Source organism: Ranitomeya imitator, chromosome 5 (genome assembly GCF_032444005.1).
Source record: "Ranitomeya imitator isolate aRanImi1 chromosome 5, aRanImi1.pri, whole genome shotgun sequence".
Lineage (NCBI taxonomy): Eukaryota > Metazoa > Chordata > Amphibia > Anura > Dendrobatidae > Ranitomeya > Ranitomeya imitator.
Window position 1 is genome coordinate 476,145,072 of NC_091286.1, and position 23,905 is coordinate 476,168,976.

The 23,905-nt window shown below is 41.2% G+C and overlaps 1 protein-coding gene across 1 annotated transcript in view; it reads right to left on the reverse strand.

The window, feature by feature from the left end:
• Positions 1-10,782: 10,782 nt before the first annotated feature.
• Positions 10,783-23,905, reverse strand: part of PRKCI (protein kinase C iota) — a 127,592-nt gene continuing 114,469 nt past the window's right edge. The window contains exons 13-18 of the mRNA XM_069727341.1: positions 21,209-21,296; positions 19,484-19,609; positions 18,344-18,423; positions 17,382-17,471; positions 15,314-15,429; positions 10,783-13,492 (exon numbers count right to left, since the gene is read on the reverse strand). Of these exons, the coding sequence (XP_069583442.1) occupies positions 13,405-13,492; positions 15,314-15,429; positions 17,382-17,471; positions 18,344-18,423; positions 19,484-19,609; positions 21,209-21,296 (588 nt within the window). The 3' untranslated portion in view covers positions 10,783-13,404. The remainder of the gene's footprint in view (positions 13,493-15,313; positions 15,430-17,381; positions 17,472-18,343; positions 18,424-19,483; positions 19,610-21,208; positions 21,297-23,905) is intronic.

Sequence of the window (23,905 nt, forward strand, 5' to 3'; positions counted from 1 at the left end):
ATACGCACCCCCGTGCCGTGAAGATATGCCACAATAAAGTACCTGTTTGTGAAGACTGGTGAGTGCTGCCATTTTTTCTACATTGCTATATAAAAGAATAAATTGTTTCAGGCCTAAGATATAGGAACTGTATTTATCAAGATAACATCCAGTGTGACAAAGGAAAATTATGATTGCCAATAATAAGATTCAAAAACTCTGAGAACTGAAGAAGTATCCTAGAGATAACCTGGAGTTCTGACTGAAAGTGTTCATCAAGCCACTCACTCAGATTCTCATTAAGGGATCCCATGCCAGAAATTATAGGACGTTGGGGAGGTGGAATTACGTTTTTGTGGGTTTTGAGTAGCCCATGGAAAATGGGCATAATGGGATGGTTGGGTAGAAGCCATCTTTGTAGTTTGGAATTCATAACCCCAGAAAAACACCTTCACGCATACATTTTGAAAGTGTTTTTAAAGGAAGGTTTGGGGTCAGAAGTTAGGGATCTATGCATACAGCGGTCACTTGAAATAGACCAGACTAAATTACAGTAAAATGATGTATCCATGACGACAACGCAGCCCACTTTGTCAGATTGGCGTATAGTTATTTATTTAATCGTATGAACATATATTTAAACATCATATAAGAATACATAAATGATAAACAGTGATTGAAAAGAACAAAGGAACAGAAATCAGTCGGATATCGAGATATTCTATGTATGCAATAACATTGTCATTTTTTTTAGCATAGAAATCATTCTTGTCACCAGTATAAGATCTGAAGGGACATTCCTCGACAATGTGCTGAATTGTTTGATGGTCAGCTCAACAGTCACAGGCAGGAGTCAGATTTTCCCCACTTATGCATAAGATCTGCACAGACACCAAAGTTTGTTCTGATACAATTCAAAGTGACCCAGGTTTTCCTTGGCAGATTGAAGCCTGGTGGTGGATTTTGAAAGTGAGGAAACGTTTGAGGCTCACCATCTACTGCACTGACCCAAAGTTCACGCCATTTCTCTTCTAAATTGAAATCATGTCCATACAGGGTAATTGCGGCTCGGATGGGTGGATGTGTTGATTTCAGTCGCTGTATTTGAACATCTTGGATATTTTGATGTATTGGGAGATTTTCATTATTCACTACTATGGTGTATTCTTTAAGTAGGAGTTTTTGTCTTCTCAGATTTGCTGGTACGATATGGGTCAAGACAGGTAACCAATGGACGGGCGTAGGTCTGATAGCACCAGAAATTATGCGCATAGATTTGTTCAACTGATTGTTGATTGCATTCACATGACAACTATTCAGCCATACTGGAGCACAATATTCTGCGGTAGAGTACATAGCGTATAGTGAGGCTATGGTTACATTTAATATCTGTAATAGTTTTAAATTGATTTTTGCCTAAAATATTATGATGGCGAGAGTCTTCAATATGTTCATGTAACCTTTTTAGGTCTTGTTCCACCAGAGTTTGAAATACATCCAATGAGAGTACTTGAAATTGGAGAGGATAGTACGTAGTATTCTTCAGTGTAACTATTATGTCATGGTCCTGGATTGATTCAACCTGATCTTCCTTGTTCTGTCAAGATGTCAAGGTGAGTAATGTGTTTTGTTCCGCAAACAAGAGTGATGCATTGTGCTCCAGTGCCTGGGTATTGGCAGGTTTTATATTGTCTGTATGACATTGTTGTTCAATGAAAAAAATTTTTTTTGACAGTTAATGGTCTTGTAAATTTGTTGACAATCTTTAATAGTGTTGAATAGATCGAAATTTTGACTAGGAACAAAGTTTATACTTTTGGCCAAGACTTCAATTTGGACAGATGATAAAATACTGGGAGTGAGAATAAACACGCTACATAAGTTTTCCTCTAGAAGTAATAGTCCCATTTTCTGGTTCTCGTGAGATAGCGACTTCCCCTGGCTCTTATGCCCCCCTCTTTCTGATGCGTTTTTTTTAACTGCATTTGCAAAAATTAATGTCCCATGCCTGGACAGGAACTAGAGGCGTCTGTATTGTAATCTGTGGCATTGTTATCCAATGAAGAAGAGAAAATAGATTTTCTTTTTCTGTCTGAATCGTGGTGTTTAGAATGTCGATTTTTTTTTTTTTTTTTTTTTAGCATAGGCTTGTTGGTAGGTTCATCCATGTTTTGTTTGTCCAAGTGTAGACCTTGTTGTTTTTATTGTCTAGGGCTATCTCTGTTAAATTGGATTTTTTGATTATTAGGATTTATCTTTCCATGGCATTTAAATTATCATTCATCTTTTTGCACATACTTTCAAATTCAGAGGCATTTTTGAATTTCGCCAAGTTAGCATTGACCTTAATTATATCAATTTTCAATTGATTTAATCTGATTTCCTCGTGTGATACAATGAGCTCCATTAATTTCAATGAGCATTAATATAAAATATTATTCCAGCTGGATAAAAATTCCTCTGAGAAAATATATGTTGGAATTTTTCTTAAACGTTAACCACGTGGAATTATTTTTTTTTCCGGGTACTTTTTTTAATGTGTAACGGTCCCACCAAGTGAGTAGTTTTTGTCTAGAGAGAAAAAAAAAATGTTAGTCCTAGTTCATATGTACTTGTCATGTCTCAAGCCAGGCACGTGAGCTGGATCCATTGGCATTTGTTCGTATTGCGGATAAGGTATGCCATATCAGCTGTTAAAATAGTACTGTCTCCATAGAAAACAGACAAAACCAGTACATATTGCAATTTCTGTGATGGGGTCCAATCATATACTGTATGGAGCAATATATGAGGCCCATCATATACTGTATAGAGCATAATATGGGGCCTATTATGTATGGAGCAATATTTGGGGCCCATCATATACAGTATGGAGCAATATAAGAGGCTCATGAAGAATTATATGGGGCCTATTAGGTATGGAGCATTATATGGGGCCCATCAAATACTGTATGGAGCATTATAAATGGCCCATTATGTGTGGAGAAATACATGGCGCTCATTATACTGTTTGGAGCATTATATGGGGCTCATTATACTGCATGGAGCAATATATGGGGCTCATACTGTGTGGAGCAATATATGGGGCTCTTTATTCTGTATGGAGCATGTGGTGCCCATAATACTGTATGGAGGACTATACTGTCCAGTTTGAGCTATTGTAGAATTTGCAATAGATATCACTCATGTATTGTAATAAGTATATGAAATCATTGGCATTGTACTATACCTATATTTTTCTGCTATATCTGTGCATCATGAATTGTGGTATGTGTTAAAGAGGCCCACTGACACTCTTTCGCCATGGGGAACCTCAAGCCCACCCTGCCTAAGGGAACATTTACCGTAGACGTCCATGCAAATCAATTGGAGAGCGGACCGTGTGGAGATGCTCGGTGACACTGGTGGTGATGCGGTCACATCCTATCTTTGTGGGGAGGCAGGTGGATCTGTTGTGAGCGGGAGGAAGAGATGTCATGCTTTTTAAGGTGCTGCACCTCCTGCTTAGAATTCATATGCCTGGTTATACAGGTGTCGCCTATCGGCAGTGTATTCCCTGAAAAAATGACACACCAGGGAGCTCTTTTGAGCAGTCTTTGGTGTGTTGATTTTAGTAACGAAGTAGGCAGTAGCAGCCGACGTATTGGCTAGGGGCCGCCCGCTGTGCCTTTGCATCCTGTTCCCTCTTTTGCTGTGCTGTTGGAGCAGCATGGCCACTACCTCTCCCTCTGAACTGTGGATACCACTAAGATGGCCTCCGTTTCATGAAGGAATGGGGGGTCTAGAACCTCATCAACCCCAGCTTCATCTTCTACTGACTCAACCCTGCCTTCCTTGCCGGTCTGCCCACTGCAGAAAGACGCTGCAATTGGCAACTGAGTCTCGTCATCATCTGACAGGAGTTGCTGTAGTCCTCTGACTGTGTGCACTAGCCAACCCACATACTCATCCTCCCACATAACAAGTGGTTGGGCATCAGTGAACTCAGTCTCTCCCACTTCTGGGGAAGGTCACAGAACCACAGCCAGCAGACTCATCAAAAAGCAGAAGAAACTGCTGCATGACTTGGGGCTCAGACTGCTTGGCTGATTTGCAAGAGGTGGATGTGGAAGCTAGGTGACGATGGTCCTCAGGTGCCAACTGTGTACTTTCTGCAGTGGACCGGGTGGAAGATAACGTACAGGAACCAGAGCCACTCTCACCAATCCAATAACTTTTCAACATCTTGAGTCCTAACCATTCATGCAGCAGGATTCTGGCTTATGAAAGGGCGCATAACGTCATGTTGCTTAAATGCACCAGATAAAAGTGTTGTATTTAGGCACGTAACAGGTATAGAACGGCCATGTCATCTCCCTGCAGCAGCTACACCACCACCACATCCCCTATTTGATGATTCATTTTTTGAAGTGTTTTTCCTGCACACTACTCGTAAAGAGATAGTGGAATAGTAGATTTATTGATTTGCAACAGTACTAGAAAACACAACGGTCCAGAAAAACTATTTCTTTGGGCTAGAAATGGCAACAAGATGGCTGATGCCAATAATCTATTTCCCAGACTACTAAAAAACACACAGCAGTCCAGAAAATGTATTTCTTTGGTCTGAGGTTGTGTTTCAGAGGACCAAACTGGCAGCCATGGCAACCCATAAGCTCCCTGCAATTTTCTTGGAAGTAGTAGGTGGGAATTGGAATTTGTCATTTCAACTACACAATGATTGGCAGCAGCAATTAAATGGTTAAACAGCAATGACTGGAGCTAGCGGCACTTGTTGCTGTTAGCACAGTCAGTATCTGTGCAGTATAAAGCAAGCTCAGGTCCTGAGCTTGCTATATTGATCACATAGGTGCACTGTGACAAAAATGTAGATCTTCGGTCTCAAGGTTGTTAAACATTCCATTTTCTGATGGCAGATTTCCTTTAAAAGGGTTATCCAGGACTTTTATTATTTTTGTGTATAAGCCTAAAAACTAATTACCGTATTTTCTGCTTTGTAAGAAGCACTTTATTTCCCCCAAATTTGGGGGGGAAATGGGGGTGCGTCTTACAAAGCGGATATACCACTTACAGGCTGGGATGAGGGGGTGTCCGCCGCCGCTGTCACCTCGCCCGCCACCGCTGCTGCCCCGGGTGATGCTGGAGGCTCCGGCGACATTTTGTGAAAGACCAGAGCCCCCTGGCACTTCTTGCATGCGTTCCTGTATGACTGACTCCGGGAAAATGGCCGCCGGAATCTCGGGAGATGAGATTTCAGCGCTGAGATCTCATCTCTCGAGATTCCGGCGGCCATTTTCCCGGAGTCAGTCATACAGGAACGCATGGAAGAAGTGCTGGGGGGCTCTGATCTTTCGCAAAATGTCGCCAGAGCCCCCCGCAGCACCGGAGACAGCCCTGCAGACCCCCTCATCCCAGCCTGCAGCACAGGAGCCTCCTGCAGCACCGGAGCCCCCCTGCAGACCCTGTCATCCCAGCCCGCAGCACAGGAGCCCCCTGCAGCACAGAAGCCCCCTGCAGACCCCCCTCATCCCAGCCTGCAGCAATGCTCCACTCCTGCCTCCAGCAACAACCCTGGGACCCTGATCCACCGCAGCCACAACCCCTGGTAAGTAATAAGACGCATGGATTATAAGACGCCCAACCAATTTATTAAAAAGTTTTTTCCTATTTTTCTCCTCAAAATTTGGGGTGCGTCTTACAAAGCGAAAAATACGGTAGTTCTGCACGGAGACAATCGCAATCGGTGATTCTCCTGCTTTATTTCACCTCTCATCAACAGAGCAGCACCTTCTCTTTGGGTCTGATTTGTCCACGGGCCATCACTGCAGATGTCATGCTGACTGACAGCCAGCTCCCCACATTAAATGGCAGAGAGCCAACTCTCAATCATCAGGACATCGGCAGTGGCACACAGTCGACAGAGCCAAGCGGAAGCAGACACTGCTCTGTCAATGGAAGTTGCAGAATAATCATAGTAACTATCTGCCTGTTCGTTCTTCTCCCATAGGCAAAAACAATAAAATATCTGGATAACCCCTTTAATGTTTTCCAAAATGAGACCTAGAGAAGCACTTATGAAATACTCCACAAGTTTGCACTGAATTCATCATCATTTTTAGGCAATATTTGCTAACATTTGCCGGTATGCGAAGGCAGCTGCCATTTTTTTGAAAAGCACAAATTCTAAGACCTAGAAGTATTTCCTACCATATTGTCATTTCCTCGGATAGTATGCAGAATATTCTCTAGAGCATTACAATAAATTTAGCAGCATTCACATTTATCAACACATGCACGAGACCTCGTTATTGTCAGACCATTCACTGTCAATACCTTTTGGAAGGCATTTTTGTCATCATTGAAGCCATTGTTACATGGAGATAACAAGCGTCTGTACAATAAGCTCCATTTGTCTTGAATCAACCTTTCCAACAGATGAAAATATGTTGTTACCCATCCATTGTCACAGTGATACCAATTACCAAAGAAAACCTGCTGCAGATGTGTTCCTCTATCTCTACTAATGGGCATCACTGTATGTAGTGACAAGGACATGAAAGAGCTCAGAAAACAGGGGTCAGGATACTATGAAAATGTCATATTTTATCCTCTTTGCCTTCACTCGTCTGAAACTTGGGATTGACATTGACTTTTATGGTTTTGTTTTCCCCTCCATCGTGTCATGAAATAAATCTCAAGCAACAGGAAAGATTAAAGGGGTGTAGATTGCATCCATTCCATTGATAATGGTTCCCTATTTCATAGTACAGAAACAAGACCTTATGATACAGCCTTGGAATATATTGACCCGTCACATACATTCATTCACACTACCATGCTAATATAAAGGTTCCGGCGTCAGAGATGAATGGATTTAAAGTGGATTGGTCACCAGATTTAACTATACAAGCTACAAACATTAATGAGATATTTTCGACCTGACAAGGTAGGAGCATTTACTTTGAAAATCCATGTTAAAATGTCCATACTATTTCGACATTTAGGTGACCATTTTAAGAATCCAGGTATAGAATGAAAATATCATCAGTCAAATTATATTCATTTTCTATCCACCCAGCCTCACAGAGGGCTGCAGCTTGTACTAAGCAGTATGAGATCCAATCAACAGCAGGGATGGGGAACACTGAGGCTAGGTGGGTAGAAATTGCATTAAGGTTTCATAAAGGACTATACAGCCATTCTGTCTTGGATTTTCAAAGTTAACATAACATCTTTATCAGGTCGCATACAGTGTCTTGCAAAAGTATTCGGCTCCTGGAACTTTTCAACCTTTACCCACATATCATGCTTCAAACAAAGATATCAAGTGTAAATTTTTGGTGAAGAATCAACAACAATTGGAACACAATTGTGAAGTTGAATGACATTGATTGGTTATTTTAACTTGTTGTGAAAATTCAAAAACTGAAAAGTATGGCGTGCAATATTATTCGGCCCCTTTACTTTCAGTGCAGCAAACTCACTCCAGAAGTTCATTGTGGATCTCTGAATGATCCAATGTTGTCCTAAATGCCTAATGATAATATAATCCACCTTTGTGTAATCAAGTCTCCGTATAAATGCACCTGCTCTGTGATAGTCTCAGAGTTCTATTTGAAGCAAAGAGAGCATCATGAAGACCAAGGAACACAAAAGGCAGGTACGGGATATTATTGTGGAGAAGTTTAAAGCTGGATTTGGATACAAAATGATTTCCAAAACGTTAAACATCCCAAGGAGCATTGTGCAAGCGATCATATTGAAATGGAAGGAGCATCATATCACTGCAAATCTACCAAGACCCGGCTGTCCCTCTAAACTTTCATCTCAAACAAGGAGAAGACTGGTCAGAGATGCAGCCAAGAGGCCTATGATCACTCTGGATGAACTGCAGTGATCTACAGCTGAGGTGGGGCAGTCTGTCCATAGGACAACAATCAGTCATACACTGCACAAATCTGGCCTTTATGGAAGAGTGGCAAGAAGAAAGCCATTTTTCAAACATATCCAAAAAAGTGTAATTTAAAGTTTGCAACAAGCCACCTCGGAGACACACCAAACATGTGGAAGAAAATGCTCTGGTCAGAGGAAGCCAAAAATCGAACTTTTTGGCAACAATGCCAAACGATATGTTTGGCGTAAAGGCAACACAGCTCATCACCCTGAACACACCATCCCCACTGTCAAACATGGTGGTGGCAGCATCATGGTTTGGGAATGCTTTTCTTCAGCAGGGACAGGCAAGATGGTTAAAATTGATGGAAAGATGGATGGACCCAAATACAGGACCATTCTTGAAGAAAACCGGTTGGAGTCTGCAAAAGACCCGAGACTGGGACGAAGATTTGTCTTCCAACAAGAAAATGATCCCAAATATAAAGCAAAATCTACAATGGAATGGTTCACAAAAACATATCCAGGTGTTAGAATGGCCAAGTCAAAGTCCAGACCTCAATCCAATCGAGAATCTGTGGAAAGAGCTGAAAACTGCTGTTCACAAACGATCTCCATCAAACTTCCCTGAGCTCGAGCTGTTTGCCAAGGAAGAATGGGCAAGAATTTCAGTCTCTCGATGTACAAAACTAATAGAGACATTCCCCAGGTGACTTGCAGCTGTAATCGCAGCAAAAGTTGGCGCAGCAAAGTATTAAGTTAAAGGGGCCGAATAATATTGCATGCCTCACTTTTCAGTTTTGGAATTTCCACAAATTTAAAATAACCAATAAATTTCGTTCAACTTAACAATTGTGTTCCACTTGTTGACTCTTCACCAAAAATTTTCTTTTTTATATCTTTATGTTTGATGTATGATATGTGGGAAAAGGCTGAAAAGTTCCAGGGGGCCGAATACTTTCGCAAGGCACTCTCTTTAGTAATATGTGCAGTTTGTATTGTAAAATTTAGTGACATTTCTGAAATACTAAAAATGCGATGAGTTTGTTACTGAATGCAAAGCATTATTTTGTTTAAGTTCCGTTGTGGTTCTACACCAGAACCTGGAAAAAGTTTTTAGTTACCTCAGGGTCAGAGGGGAGGTTCCGATACGTCTGTTCCTGGAAATTCCTTCAGAAAGGACTTGAAAAGGGTCTTTCCACAGGTACTCTTCATGTCCAGGTATCAGCCCTGGGGGCCCTGTTTAGCTGTGATATCGTGGGTAATTACTTGGTTGCTAGATTTATTAAAGCATCAAGTAGATCTAGGCCCATTCTTAAAGAGAGGATTATGCCACATGACATCAATTTGGCTCTTTCAGCTATGACAGAACCCCCTGTTTGAACCCATTGAGTCAGCCACTATAAAGGTGCTCTCCCATAAAGTAGTTCTCTTGGCTGCATTAACATCATCCCGGAGGTTGAGCGATATTCAAGCTCTTTCTAGGCTCCCTCCATATACCCAGCTCCTGGAAGACAGTGTTATACTTAAGCCAGATCCATCTTGCCAAAAGTAGCCTCCAAATTCCATAGGTTGCAGGAAATAGTTCTCCCTTCCTTCCCAATCCTAAGAACCAGAAAGGGATGAAGCTTCATACTCTATATGTCAGGAGGTGCCTGTTAGAGTATTTATCTGTCACTGATCCTTGGAAAAAGGATAATTATTTGTGTCCTTTCAGGGGGCTAGGAAGGCTCATTAACTAAATAGATTAGGGAGCCTATTTCATTAGCTTATACGTCAAGTGGCAAGACGGCACCATAAGGTCTGAGGGCTTATTTTACTCGAGCCATGGCAGCTTCCTGGGCGGAAAGATCGAATGTCTCAATTGAACAGATATGTAAGGCAGCTACATGTCTTCTTCTACCTTTTATAAACATTATAGGTTGGCTATAGGTGCCTCCTCTGTTCTCACATTTGGGATAAGGGTACTTCAGGCTGTGGTCCCTCCCAAAGAAAATTCTTACCTCTCTGTAATTCTCTTGTGGTGCTGTCATGGGAGAATAAAGTATGTTACTTACCGGTAACTGTATTTTTCGGAGCCCATGACAACACACATATTCCCTCCCTTCACATGTTGGTGAGCACTTTTTCCACTTGTAAGTATTCACGAGTGTGAAATCATCGGGTATTGGGTGTATTGAATATTTCTGCCATTAACCATGGGAGGTCCTCTCATGCTTTGTAATCCAACTGATGCGTGGGAGAGGTGCCGCCCTTTTATGTCTGCAGGTTTCCTGTCCCTGAAAGGCAGATCCCCTCTCTCGTGGTGCGGTTATGGGTGACCGAATAAAAAAAGATGTGTGAATGGGGCCTTAGAACTATTAATCTTTTTGATATCCTTTCCATTCCTCTTGTGAGTTGTTCCCGGGGGCCTTGTTCCCCTAGGACAGCTGGAAGCCACATCAGTAGTCCATGGCCACTGGACCAGAGCTCTGTGAAATTCCTCCTACCCGTTGTCATCCTAGGTGCTTCTTTTGATTAGTAGCCCAGACTATGTCCTGCAATGATGTTGTATCAAGCTTATCAAACAGAAGAGACGTTTTGGATGCCTGCAGTTAGAAGTAGGTCACCTGGGCTTTAAGCCAACGGCCACGGGCTACCAATGTGGCTTGCTGGACCAGGCACATATATTTTGCACTTACCGCTGGCCACTTTAAAAGGTGATCAGATGTTAGGGTTTTAGGGTTACCTAAAATACAAATTACTTTTTCACCTACTCAAAATTTTATACATCCAGTGTATAATAAAGAATGTAATTAGTCTTGCTTATGTACAATAAAGTAACAATTTACAGCATTCACAGCTGAAGGACAAAATGTGCCGCTTTACATAAAACAAGTCCCTTTTGTGTAATTATTAGGAATACATAACTTCAGATCTCATATAAACATTTTATTAAAAGAAAGCCAATCTTTAGTTACAACTCTTGTCATATGCGGTGTTTTATTACTACATGCAGGCAATGCTATGGGGTACAGTTTGTTTGTTTTTTTTAAACAGTATAATACGGCACAATGTAATAACATCTAAAAAATATTATACTATACAAGATGACAAGATGTATATGTTTATAATACCCAGGAGTCCAGTCATCTCAATTCAGGTTTCTGAAAAAAAAAAAAAATTCTAAAATGGTTACCTAACCTGAAAATCAACAATGAGATTTTACCCATTAGCAACAGCCAAGCTATGCACAAGACAAAAAAAAAAAAAATAGATATATTTTAGGATGGTCCAAATCTTTAACTGAAGTGATAAAAATAGAGCAACAGTTGCCTCTGGTGTGTTAAGCTGTGCTCACATTTGCAATCAAAGACTCCATGTCTGCAAATTTTAACAGAATTAACAGCGCTGTAAGAAGTGGTCTGCCATATTCTCGACTGGGTAACACGGACAGCAATTTTTGCTATGAATAGCCAAATTAAACCATAGCGTGAACACTGTAGGGGGTAAATAGTGGCACTTAAGGAATCCCCCAAAATATTACCACTTCATTATTTATAGGAAAAATATTTTTGGGCAATAGGTTAAAAAAAAAAAAAAAAACACAAATGATCCCACATACATTCTACCAAGTATCGTAAAAATGAACCATAAGAAAAGTGAATAAAGCCGCTTAATAAAAATATAAAAGCATAAAAAAGTAAGTAAAAGATAATGAGGAAGACAAGATCATCAATAACATCAGTCCATTAACATACAGGCATCTGTTGGTGATCTCGGCATGGAGTGAAAGGCTCATAAATATGCGGCTTCTTACGAGCTTCAGAGGTCCCTCAGGTCTACTCCGGAGGCGGCACAGTGGAGAGTTGGCATGTGTCACACTGTACAGATTACATATAAGGGGGCGACATGAAATCCTCTTGCTATGAGAAGGGTTGAGCATACCTCCCATATGTCAGCTGAGGATCAGTCTCTCAAACAGAAGGGCTGTGCACAGCCTGCAGGACTTTGCTATGATTTATCACCTGCAGTCATAGATGGAATCTCAGTAAGACCGGAGAAGAATTCTAGAAATCAACCCATTTAATAAATGGAGAAATAAACGAATTTGAGGTGCAGTGGGGTAGCTAAGCAGTACGCCCAATACACATTAGAAGCATTGTTTTTCTCTAGTCAAGTTGTATACTTGGTTAATACCCCTGACCCTACTTTCACAGGCTAGGTTGTGACCAAGCAAACAAAATGTGAAGGCTTTAGAAAGCTTGTCATGTACTAAGTATGTTTATTAGTGTTGCATTAATGAAGTCAGCACTTGTCTAGAAACTGTGGCACTATTTAGGGAAACTCATTAACACTTTGCTGGAAACCTGACAGATTAAAATGGAGAAAATACCATGTTTAATGGGCATATATCCCCTCCCCCCAAGTCATCCGAGACCAGAAATCCACCATGCTGTGCACAGTAATGATGCACACATTGCTTGTATTCTCTATCACTAATACACAGCATAGCCAATGTTTGCCATCCTTGTAATAAGCAGGCCTGTGAACCAAACGTCATGCTGTACATTCAATAAGAGAGTGAATATCCAAAACTTCTATTATGAAAATGGTGGCTGTTATATAACTGGATATTATCTCTAGGAACAAGTCTTTAAAAATGTAGCCAGCGAGGCCATTAGTCTTCTCATTCTGAGGGTTGGTCTAAGACATCGATGTAATAAGCTCACTTAAAGGCATGCAGCATGTATGCCACAAAAATACATCCAATGTGAATTTGGCACCGATAAAGAGTTACAATAAACTTTTTCTTGTAGTGTTCCCTTTATCAACCACGTACATGAAACATTTCAAGGAACAACAATAGCAAGCCCTACCTACATAGCAGACTGAATAAGTCACACGCCATCAAGCTGTATATAAAGTACAACTTGCTGGGCAGCAATTTTAACATAAAATGGACAATACCGCCATGGACATGACACCCTAAATATATATATTCATTTCATCTCAATGTCTGACTACTACAGTGGGCCATTTCCAAGCACAAGATAAGAGACTGATAATGATGCCCCAGATTCCAGAACCTGCCGCAGTTGCAGCCCATTTATTAGGCTTAGAACACAAATGGATGAATATTGCTGCAGGCATGAAAGGCATGGTAACCAGCCATGATTGTAGGTGGCCGAACATCAATCTCATATGAGACAGAGTGCGGCTTCATTCCAGCGAAGCAGTTACAACGCCAGTACATTCAGGTATGGACACATTTGCCGCAGAAAGCAAATCATGGAACCGCAGAAACTATGCAACATTTTTCTACACAAGACACAAAAATAAGTAAATAAAAGGCCAATATGTACACATCCTGGTAAAGTATGTAACTTAACTTTTCATGTCCATATGTTAAATACATGGCATTATAGTAACAGGGAGATAGATTGGTGGCCCGGCCATACATCAGGCTGGTGCCAGTACAGTAGTGTTCTTTGTGCAACAGAAAGAGGCCCAGGCACTGCAATGGCAGCAGCGACAAAGCTGCAGCGTCCATCATACACATTCTTCTGCTGACATTAATAGAGGGTTGATGTATTCAAAACCCTCAAACTCTGACTGGTCAATCTTTCTCACCACATCCCTGCAAGAAAGAAAGAGAAAATATCAGTAATGAGCTGTAAATGCAGAGCGTAAAATATACTGTAATCACACCAAGCAGGGGGCTGTTATTGAGATCAAATGGAAGAGCGATCCAAGCTTTTATTAGTGGTGGCAATTACTGGTGTAAAGGGTGTTCCCAGAGTCTAGGCGGATCAGTATACAAAATGTCAGAATAGAGGAAGTCAACTAGCAGTTGTATTTTAAATAGGATGTATAAAAAGTGTGTGTGAGTGTGTGCGCGCCAGTTTATGCCATCACATTCCTGGCTCTTACACGAATATCTTAAAAACAACTCCTTTAAAATATGTTAAAAGAGACGAATCAGAGAAAGCCCTGCTGAAGTCTGCAGGAGGACGGCTACATTGGATAAAAGTATATTCCTGTAAGAGGACAGCAACAAGCTAAGCTCAATGTCAAAGAGGACAAATCCGGTATTTGCAAAGCAGTAGGAAAAAACAATTGTTCACACATACAAAGCTAATGGGCAATTAATGCCCATACCCAAAGCTGTAATTGCTGCCAATTACAACTTGTCTAAATACAAAAACATTTCATTTTTGATGCCAAAATAAAATGAATGTCAATTTAATGTGGAAGTGTAAATATTCAGCGTTCCTGATGATATGTATACATACAACCCCTACTGTTATGTATGTGTACGTGTGTGTTATACATTTTACACACATACGCGTTCACATGTATGATAAACCAGTCTTTCATATCACCCATTTCCTCTGTTACTCTTGTTTTTCATTAAAGTCTTTCCTTCCTAACTCCCACCTTCCCTAGAGGGAAATATTATATTGCTGAACAGTTGAGTTCACAGATAAAATATTGTTTTCTTGCGCTACCTGGTATATATTGGAAAAGGGATTTCACAGGTTGAATGTGCTGCAGAGGATCAACCAGTAGGGTTCCTTATACAAATACTTGGAGAATATGAACCCCCTGAGCATCAGGGCATTTTTATCTTCATCCCTGTATGGCTCTGAGCGATTTTGAATATATTTTTGCAGCCTAAAAATGTCTATTAGAATGGAATTCTGTAACATGTTCTCCATATCAATTAAAAACGTTCGAGTCTTTTCTTGCAATAACCAAAATGTGGCAACGACAAGCAACAAGTCCTACACGGTCTACATTCCTTTCCAGGGCTGCCATCCGATGCTACATTTTACCTACAAGAAATTACTAGCTCGTTACAACTCCTGGTAATAAAGGCTAATTGACCTGGGGCTTCGGAAAGCCTGAATCCCTCCCCTAGTTAAAAAGTAATGTCATGTCCAACAACCCCAAGAATGGAATGCACACTCTGCTCTCCAACCACAGTAACTCAATTAAAAGGGGTTTTCCTAGACTAGTCTCTGGTGAATAGCAAAGAGTGAAAAAAAAAAAGACGGGAAGAGATGGGAGGATTGATTTGGATTCGCCTTAACTCCTGGCATTCCCAGATCTCCTTTTAATTAGTCAGGCTGGAGTGCCGCTGTGTGTGCGTCAAGCCGCAATGAAGACAACTTGCCAGTCTGAATAGTCAGAGGTGAAGCCAAGAGGTGAGGCGTTTCACAGGCCTCCCGTGAGAAAATACTGACCGGTCTCATGGACTGGAGTCCTGCGAATCAGTTCTGCCATCTTTAGTGGAGAGCCATCACATTAGCTTTACCATATCCAATAGCCAATTAGTGCCACATCTAGGGATGGTTTATTATGGTACAACGCTAACTTTTTATTGTTAACTCTGACTCTATTCTGTTTTGGAAAAATTAAGAAATTTATTCCAAGAAGAATTAGGAAAGTAACGTACTCATCATCAGGAGTGAGCTGAACGGGCTCATTTGTGAACTGAACATCAAAATTATCCAACCCAAATTCTCCACATATGTTTGGCTTGAAGGGCGGAACCACTTGCTTTTGTTCCATCTAAGAAGAAAATAAAATTTTACTTAACCATTTTTTTATTAATCCAAACATCACTGCTCAAAGCTCTTGGAATTTATACCGTATTTTTTGTACTACAAGAAACTTTTTTTCCCCAAAATTTTGGGGGAAAACGGGGGTGCGTCTTCTAGTCGGAATGTACTTACAGTTAGTGTGGTGGCAGCAGGAGTCGGGCGATTCTTCCGGTGGTCAGAAGCTGCAGGGCGATGATCTCGCTCCCATCCCAGCCTGGTGCGGCAGGTTAGGCGGCGCTCGGTGGTGCACGGGGATCCGGCGACAATTTGTGAAAGCCCAGAGGCCCTGCACTTCTATTGCCTCGATGTTGTGGCTTCCAGGAAATGGCTTCCAGGAAAATGGCTCCCTGAGGCGGTGCATGCGCAGATTGAGATCTCAGCTCTGAGATCTTGTTAACAAAAACTCAATCTGCGCATGTGGAGGCGGCCATTTTCCCAGAGACCACCGCATCGCAGCAATGGATGTGCGGGGGCTCTGGGTTTTCACAAAATGTCGTCGTAGCCCCCCGCACCAGTCTGGGTCATATACCGGACCACCAAACACCCCCATGTGACTCCGCTGCCAATGAACCCCCCCCCCGGAAAGCTGAATTCAGGACTGTAAGATGGACCCCCATTTGACGTATTAATTTTTTGGCCCCATCTTCTTTCTGAAAATTTGGGGTGTATCTTATAGTCCGAAAAATATGGATATACAGGCAGGGGCTAACAAATAGGGAGGACAAATAGGTTTTGAAGCAGTTACGTTGTTAAACACAGTTGCCTTTCATTTTTTCACTTTCACGTTTCCCTCTTCCAAGAACCATATCTTTATTATTTTCTCACCGACAGCCATTTGAGGGCCTGTTGTTGTGGGACTAGTTGTACTTTTGAATGACACCATTCATTTTATTATACATTTTACTGTAAAGTGAAAAATAAAAGTAGAGTAAAATTCCAAACCCCTCCCCCCCAAAAAAAACAAACAAACAAAAAAAATTTCCCAATAGCTTTTTGGGTTTTGTCTTTTGGCATTATATAGTAAAAATGAGGTAGAAATAGGACCGTCCTGGTCAGTACGATTAAGAAGATACAAAACTTGCATTTTTTTTTTTTTTTTTCATTTACATGGTGAAAAAAATTCAGAACTTAATTAAAATTATATTTTTCTTGAGTCGCCATTTTCCAAAACACGTACCCTTTTTTTGGTTGATTGAGCTTTGTGAGGTCTTGTTTTTGGTGTGGTGACCTGATATTTTTATTTATATTATTTTGGGGTGGATACATCGTTTTGATCACTTCTTATTGAACTTTTTATGGTGTAACACTAATCAAAACACCGCAATTCTGACATTTTGATTTTTATTTTTTCCGCTTTACAGATCGGGTTAATTAACTTTATATTGCCGCACGTATATAGTAAAAATCAGAGTCGCCTATAACGCCAAGCCACCAGTGGTATGTCACGGAGGAGACGATTTGGTCCCTGGCTGTTATATCAACCCGTCGGCACCTTGCGATCATGGTGCAGGGAAGCCGATGATTTCACAAACTAATCCTACCGGATCACGGCGCTTAAATGCTGCGGTCAGCAATTGACAGTGGCATTCAAGAGGTTAAGAGCAGCGATCATCAGGAATGTTAATCGCTGCTGTCAGAGGCAGATGCAGGTTACACATTATAGCCGGTATATGACTTGTATGGAGCAGGCTCTGCTGCTGAACCCGCTCCATGACAGATATATCAGTCATGGGGAGTTAAAGGGTTAATCTGGACATTTTATATGGTTGTATGGTGAAAGTTGCATTAGTTATCAGTCTGAAATGGTTCTCATTTTCAACAAATACATAATTACTGCATTTGAATACCATATACAGACAGAAGAAGTAAATGTGAATTAAAAAAAACAAAAAACTTCATAGCAAAAATGGTTTTATTTACCAGATCCCAGTCAACATTGCGGAAAAACTGATGTCCCTGGATATCGGCAAAACCTGTCTGTGGATGACAGCCAAGACGGTCCTTTGGTTCCTAAAATGCATAAGAAAAAGAATTGGTAGGTTTATATTTCTGATCAAAAAAGTATATACTGAAAAAGTATGTAGAAAAAAAGGAGTACAAAAATTTAAGAGGAGCCGATGATGAATACTTACAAAGTAGAGCTCCAGATTTGTTTGTGTTTTTTCATGAATCAATATTTCATTAATTTGATTATCCAAAGAACTGCGTTAGTGCTGGCATTGCATAGCACCAAATGTGTCTGTCTTGTATTGTGTAGATTGTGCGACATTGAATATACCTGTGATTCTGTACAGGGATGCTGGGAGTTGTAGTGCTACATCAGCAGGCGAATCTCTGATTGAGGAGCACTGTTCTAGAAGATGGCCATTGAGCTACAGTATTCGGGAGTATTAGATAAACCTAGCACTTTTGTTTATCCATGCATTCCAGAACTGATGAGAGATTTTGTCATCAGAAGCTTGTCAAACACTAAGGCTGTATTCACACATCTGTTTCTAAATCAGTGTAAAACGGACCATTTTCTCTCACGCTTCCTCCATTTTGCATTCATTTTTGTCTCATTTATTTTTGAAAACTGCAGATCGACTAAACTTGTTTATTTAATCATTTAGCAACGGATCAGTGAAAAGCGGATGAAACACGAATGGAACGATTAAGTACAAAGTCTGTCTTCCTTTTTTCATCTGTTCTATATGGATCACCCTAGACTTTAATGCCACAGTCGGATGACAATAGGACATGTTCTGAGTCTCACAGATCTCTTCTCCAAACAGTTGTGTGTATGGATCAAAATAGACAGATGTCTCCATGCAGCCTAAGAGCTAAACTATGGTTTGGAAGAAAGTAACTAGGTACCAATAGAGAAACGTTCCTAGGCTTACCTTATTCAGAAAGCTTTTTAAAACGCTAGCTGCTTTCACAGACAAAGATCTTGGAATACGAATTTGCTTTTCAAGAATAACTGGAAGGGAGAAAAAAAACAAAAAACATTTTCTCCATCATTAAAAGTAAACATTTAATTGCTAAAACATATTTTCCTGAGTAATGTGGAAAGCCACGTAGGACAAGGTGAAACACCCAGCACTGGAGGCCCTGATCACATGCACCTTGCTAGCCATGTCTAGAGCCAGGCTGTGGGATCATTTGTTGGTCAATCAGCTGGGGAAGCTGAGCAGAGTGGGCTGTGTGTTGGAGCTGAAGAGATGAGCCAGAATCTCTCTGAAGTGAGACTGCGACGGTAGTGTGCACCTAACTGCAATATAACACAGGTTGCTATGGACGATGGCTGTTTGTCACCGAACTGGAACTAGCTCAGCCGTGTCCGAGTAGTCATGGTCTGTATTGTTTAGGTACTGCTTAGACAAGGCTAGGGATTGTAGGTTTATGGTTTTGTTTTGGCACTGTACAACTGGTGGAAATAAAACATTATTCCATTTGTGATATAAAAAACCCTATGGCTTTGCGTCTCAAGCAGCTACTCCAGAGAGTGAACCTCTTCAGTATGTATGTATGCCTTACCACCTCAACAAAAAACTTTAAAGGTCTCATAAGCAGGGCTTTGGAGTCGGTAAGCCAAACCTCCGACTCCTCAATTTCCATGACTCCGACTCAGACTCCCCAGTCCTGCTCATAATAGTAGCAAACTGCAAAAGGTTGAAACAGACTGGATGAAAATTTTTTTTTTACTTAAACTATAAAATTTGCTTTCATCCCCAACTCTGTAGCTCCATCTGGTTATGGAGCTTGGAGTTTCATTGTACAGGCAACGGCATCCCATCGCATGCACTCGAATTCAGCTGGTGACAGCTTCCTGCAAGCCTGGGTGCTGATGTCTAGAGAAAATCAAGAAAGGAGATAAACAGACGCACTAGAACTGTGTCCCCTTAGTTCACTGGAGTGAACCTATATCACCACATGATACGAAGGAAAAATCCTGTTAACAGCACAGAGACTTATTTCAAAGTTCACAATACCAACTGTATTTATACACTAAAAAGACAAAAACAGTAAATGACTGGTACCTTGGAAAAGGAAATCCTCTGTGTTTTGGTCTGGATTGTCTGAACTTCCCACAATATCGAATGGCGACCGACCAGCCATCATCTCAAACATCAAGACACCTAGCGCCCACCAGTCCACACTGAAGCCTTTAGCATACATAAATTAGAAGACAAAGCATAAGTCAGTTGAAATACTAGCCAATTTTTTTTTATTTAAAACAATAATTTAGATATTTTAGAAGGCGCTCTCCGTGATCAATCTCCATTCTGTAAGTTTAATTTACTGCACACTTGCACAGCATATACACCAGCACAACATACAGAATTTCCAGAGGCCCGCCCGGAGGAGCGGTAAAAAGCAGTCTTTTAGATGAGAATCCATTTGAATATATAAACGCTGGGACAAGGGCACAATAGCATTTATGATGTCCTTCCGTCACTGTGAGAAGATTGGGGGGGGGGGGGGTGCAGAGCGTAAACTAATCTTTGCAGCTGAAGATTGTAGGGACTTATTTAAGGGGGGTGGGAGAGCACAATATAGTGGGGGCAGGGGGCATAGATTAGTGTGTAAAAGTGGGCGCAGTATACAGAAAGTAGCATGGGAAAACAGTATAGAAAGATGAGAGCATAGGGTGTGAGGACAGCATAAAAATGGGGGCACCATGAGCAAGGACAGCGTGGCCGTTATTGTTCATAAGGGAGGACAGTGTGGGTAGTTATGATTTTTAAAGGGGAACAGTGTGGAAGCAATGTATCATAAGAGGGCAGTGTGGAGGTCCTATTTTGTCAAGCAAGCAGTGAGGGGCAATTATTTATATTGGGGCACAGCATGGGAAATATTATTCATGAGGCATTATGACACTTTAAATGCACCATGTTGGGATTTGCTGCAGATGGACAGTGAAGAGGAAATTCTGCAGAGACTAGCTGTGAGCGTGAAATTTCATAATGGTGTCTAAACTACACGGAGAAACAAAAAAAAAATGAGAACGATTAAACTTCACCTGTAAGGTACCTGGATCTAAACATTATTTGTGGTACTAGTCTATCAGTACCGTTTCGTATGGTTCACAGTCTAATGAAGGCTGGTAACAGCCGCTCCTAGGATCTCCTTATCATCATTAAGGACATACAAACCTATATGGTGGAGGCTGACTTGACATTGCAATTGATCACAGTACTAATAGTGCTACATTCATGAACGAACGGTAGATATGGGGCAGCATGGTGCTCAGTGGTTATCACTGTTGCAAGTTCTCTCCGTGTTTGTGTGGGTTTCCTCCCACACTCTAAAGACATACTGATAGGGAATTTAGATTGAGAGCCCCAATGTGGACAGTGATAACTACTCCTGTAAAGCGCTGTGGAATATGGTGGCACTATATATGCAAAGCAAAATAATGATGGCTCTGGTGCTGCTTTCATGTACTGAGAGTGGTTATGGTGACCTATTCGTGTAAGTACCCCTTTAATTGTGTTTGAGGTGCTAGGGATATATTTGGTATGACAGTATGGCCTTTGGACCAAAAACAATGTGCAGTGTCCTTTGAGTTTAGGGTGACAGCATGAATATAAGACCAAATACCTGTTAACACTGTTCTGAAGTGGTTTGTCTCCTATGTATACTAAACATAAAAAAAAAAACATGCAGCAAAAAGCCAAGTGACATCATCGCCCATATAAGCACCATTCATACAGAACTTTACGATCAGTAGAAATTGGTCACACAGATTGTTTTTTTTTTACCATAATCTTCTCCACGCAGGATTTCAGGTGCAATGTAATTTGGTGTACCACAAAACGTGCTAGTAGTGTCTCCTGGTCGTAAACCTTCCTTTAAAACATAAAAAAAGACAAATAAATACACAACTCACCCAAGCATTTAAAAGGCTGTTTCCATAATGTCACTTTTTTTTAGAAACCAATATAAGGTTAAATATGGCAGGGTACTATACATAAATGGGATTACTCTGTACCTTTCTTGACATAGTCTTTCCTTGGTTTCTTTGCTGTTCTGCATCATTCAGTAAAGTGTGAGGTCCTGCATCCGCCATTGTGAGACTACAGCCTGGGAAACTACATTTCCCAGAAGTCTTCTGCCTACCATCCCGATTCTTCCCTTCACTCTTCTGTGTACTGCTGATATTTTCCCTTACCCAGCAGTTGTCTGCTATTTCCATGCACTTCCTGATACCATAGCACTGCACCCCATAAAAATGCGCACCTGCCCTCGGAATTGCTCCTCATCTCGAAACACCCAACTCTTCAATGAACTGCTCCCTGATTACTCCTCTACCCTTCACAGCAACTCAGCACAGGGATGGTATAGATGCTCATTCACAGCCCTCTCGAGCAGCGCCCCACTGATCGTGGCAGAGGTAGTGTGTGGATTGCAGAGGGCAATATACAATGACAACAGAGGAAAGACATCTACTATAGAAGCATAGCAGATATCACTGCACATGCTCCACAGAGGTCTTCAGAACTACTGGAGGGCGAAACCAGTAGAAACTAGGAAGAACACAGCAATACTGGGGTAGGAGTAACTACTAAAAAGCTATGCATTGTACCAATTGAATATATTTGGACTCATTTTAATTTTAGAAATAGGGAACAATGGACTATTTTTGGTTGTGGGAAAAAACACTAAGTTTAACACCTTCATGACCCAGCCTATTTTGACCTTAAAGACCTTGCCGTTTTTTGCAATTCTGACCAGTGTCCCTTTATGAGGTAATAACTCAGGAACGCTTCAACGGATCCTAGCGGTTCTGAGATTGTTTTTTCGTGACATATTGGGCTTCATGTTAGTGGTAAATTTTGGTCAATAAATTCTGCATTTATTTGTGATAAAAACGGAAAATTGGCGAAAATTTTGAAAATTTCGCAATTTTCACATTTTGAATTTTTGTTCTGTTAAACCAGAGAGTTACGTGACACAAAATAGTTAATAAATAACATTTCCCACATGTCTACTTTACATCAGCACAATTTTGGAAACAAAATTTTTTTTTGCTAGGAAGTTATAAAGGTAAAAATTTGACCAGCGATTTCTCATTTTTACAACGAAATTTACAAAACCATTTTTTTTAGGGACCACCTCACATTTGAAGTCAGTTTGAGGGGTCTATATGGCTGAAAATACCCAAAAGTGACACCATTCTAAAAGCTGCACCCCTCAAGGTGCACAAAACCACAATCAAGAAGTTTATTAACCCTTCAGGTGCTTCACAGCAGCAGAAGCAACATGGAAGGAAAAAATGAACATTTAACTTTTTAGTCACAAAAATGATCTTTTAGCAACAATTTTTTTATTTTCCCAATGGTAAAAGGAGAAACTGAACCACGAAAGTTGTTGTCCAATTTGTCCTGAGTACGCTGATACCTCATATGTGGGGGTAAACCACTGTTTGGGCGCACGGCAGGGCTTGGAAGGGAAGGAGCGCCATTTGACTTTTTGAATGAAAAATTGGCTCCACTCTTTAGCGGACACCATGTTGCGTTTGGAGAGCCCCCGTGTGCCTAAAAATTGGAGCTCCCCCACAAGTGACCCCATTTTGGAAACTAGATGCCCCAAGGAACTTATCTAGATGCATAGTGAGCACTTTAAACCCTCAGGTGCTTCACAAATTGATCCGTAAAAATGAAAAAGTACTTTTTTTCACAAAACATTTCTTTTCGCCTCAATTTTTTCATTTTCACATGGGCAATAGGATAAAATGGATCCTAAAATTTGTTGGCCAATTTCTCCCGAGTACGCCGATACCTCATATGTTGGGGTAAACCACTGTTTGGGCACACGGCAGGGCTCGGAAGGGAAGGCGCGCCATTTGACTTTTTGAATGGAAAATTAGCTCCAATTGTTAGCGGACACCATGTCGCGTTTGGAGAGCCCCTGTGTGCCTAAACATTGGAGCTCCCCCACAAGTGACCCCATTTTGGAAACTAGACCCCCCAAGGAACTTATCTAGATGCATATTGAGCACTTTAAACCCCCAGGTGCTTCACAGAAGTTTGTAACGCAGAGCCATGAAAATAAAAAATAATTTTTCTATCCTCAAAAATTATTTTTTAGCCTGGAATTTCCTATTTTGCCAAGGGTAATAGGAGGAATTGGACCCCAAATGTTGTTGTCCAGTTTGTCCTGAGTACGCTGATACCCCATATGTGGGGGTAAACCACTGTTTGGGCACACGTCGGGGCTCAGAAGGGAAGTAGTGACTTTTGAAATGCAGACTTTGATGGAATGGTCTGTTGGCGTCACGTTGCGTTTGCAGAGCCCCTGGTGTGCCTAAACAGTAGAAAACCCCCACAAGTGACCCCATTTTGGAAACAGTAGAAAACCCCCCAAGGAACTTATCTAGATATATGGATAGGAGCGCGGGGGGAAGGGGGGGGGGGGTGTGTGGATCGGAGCACGGGGGGGGTTTGGATCGGAGCACG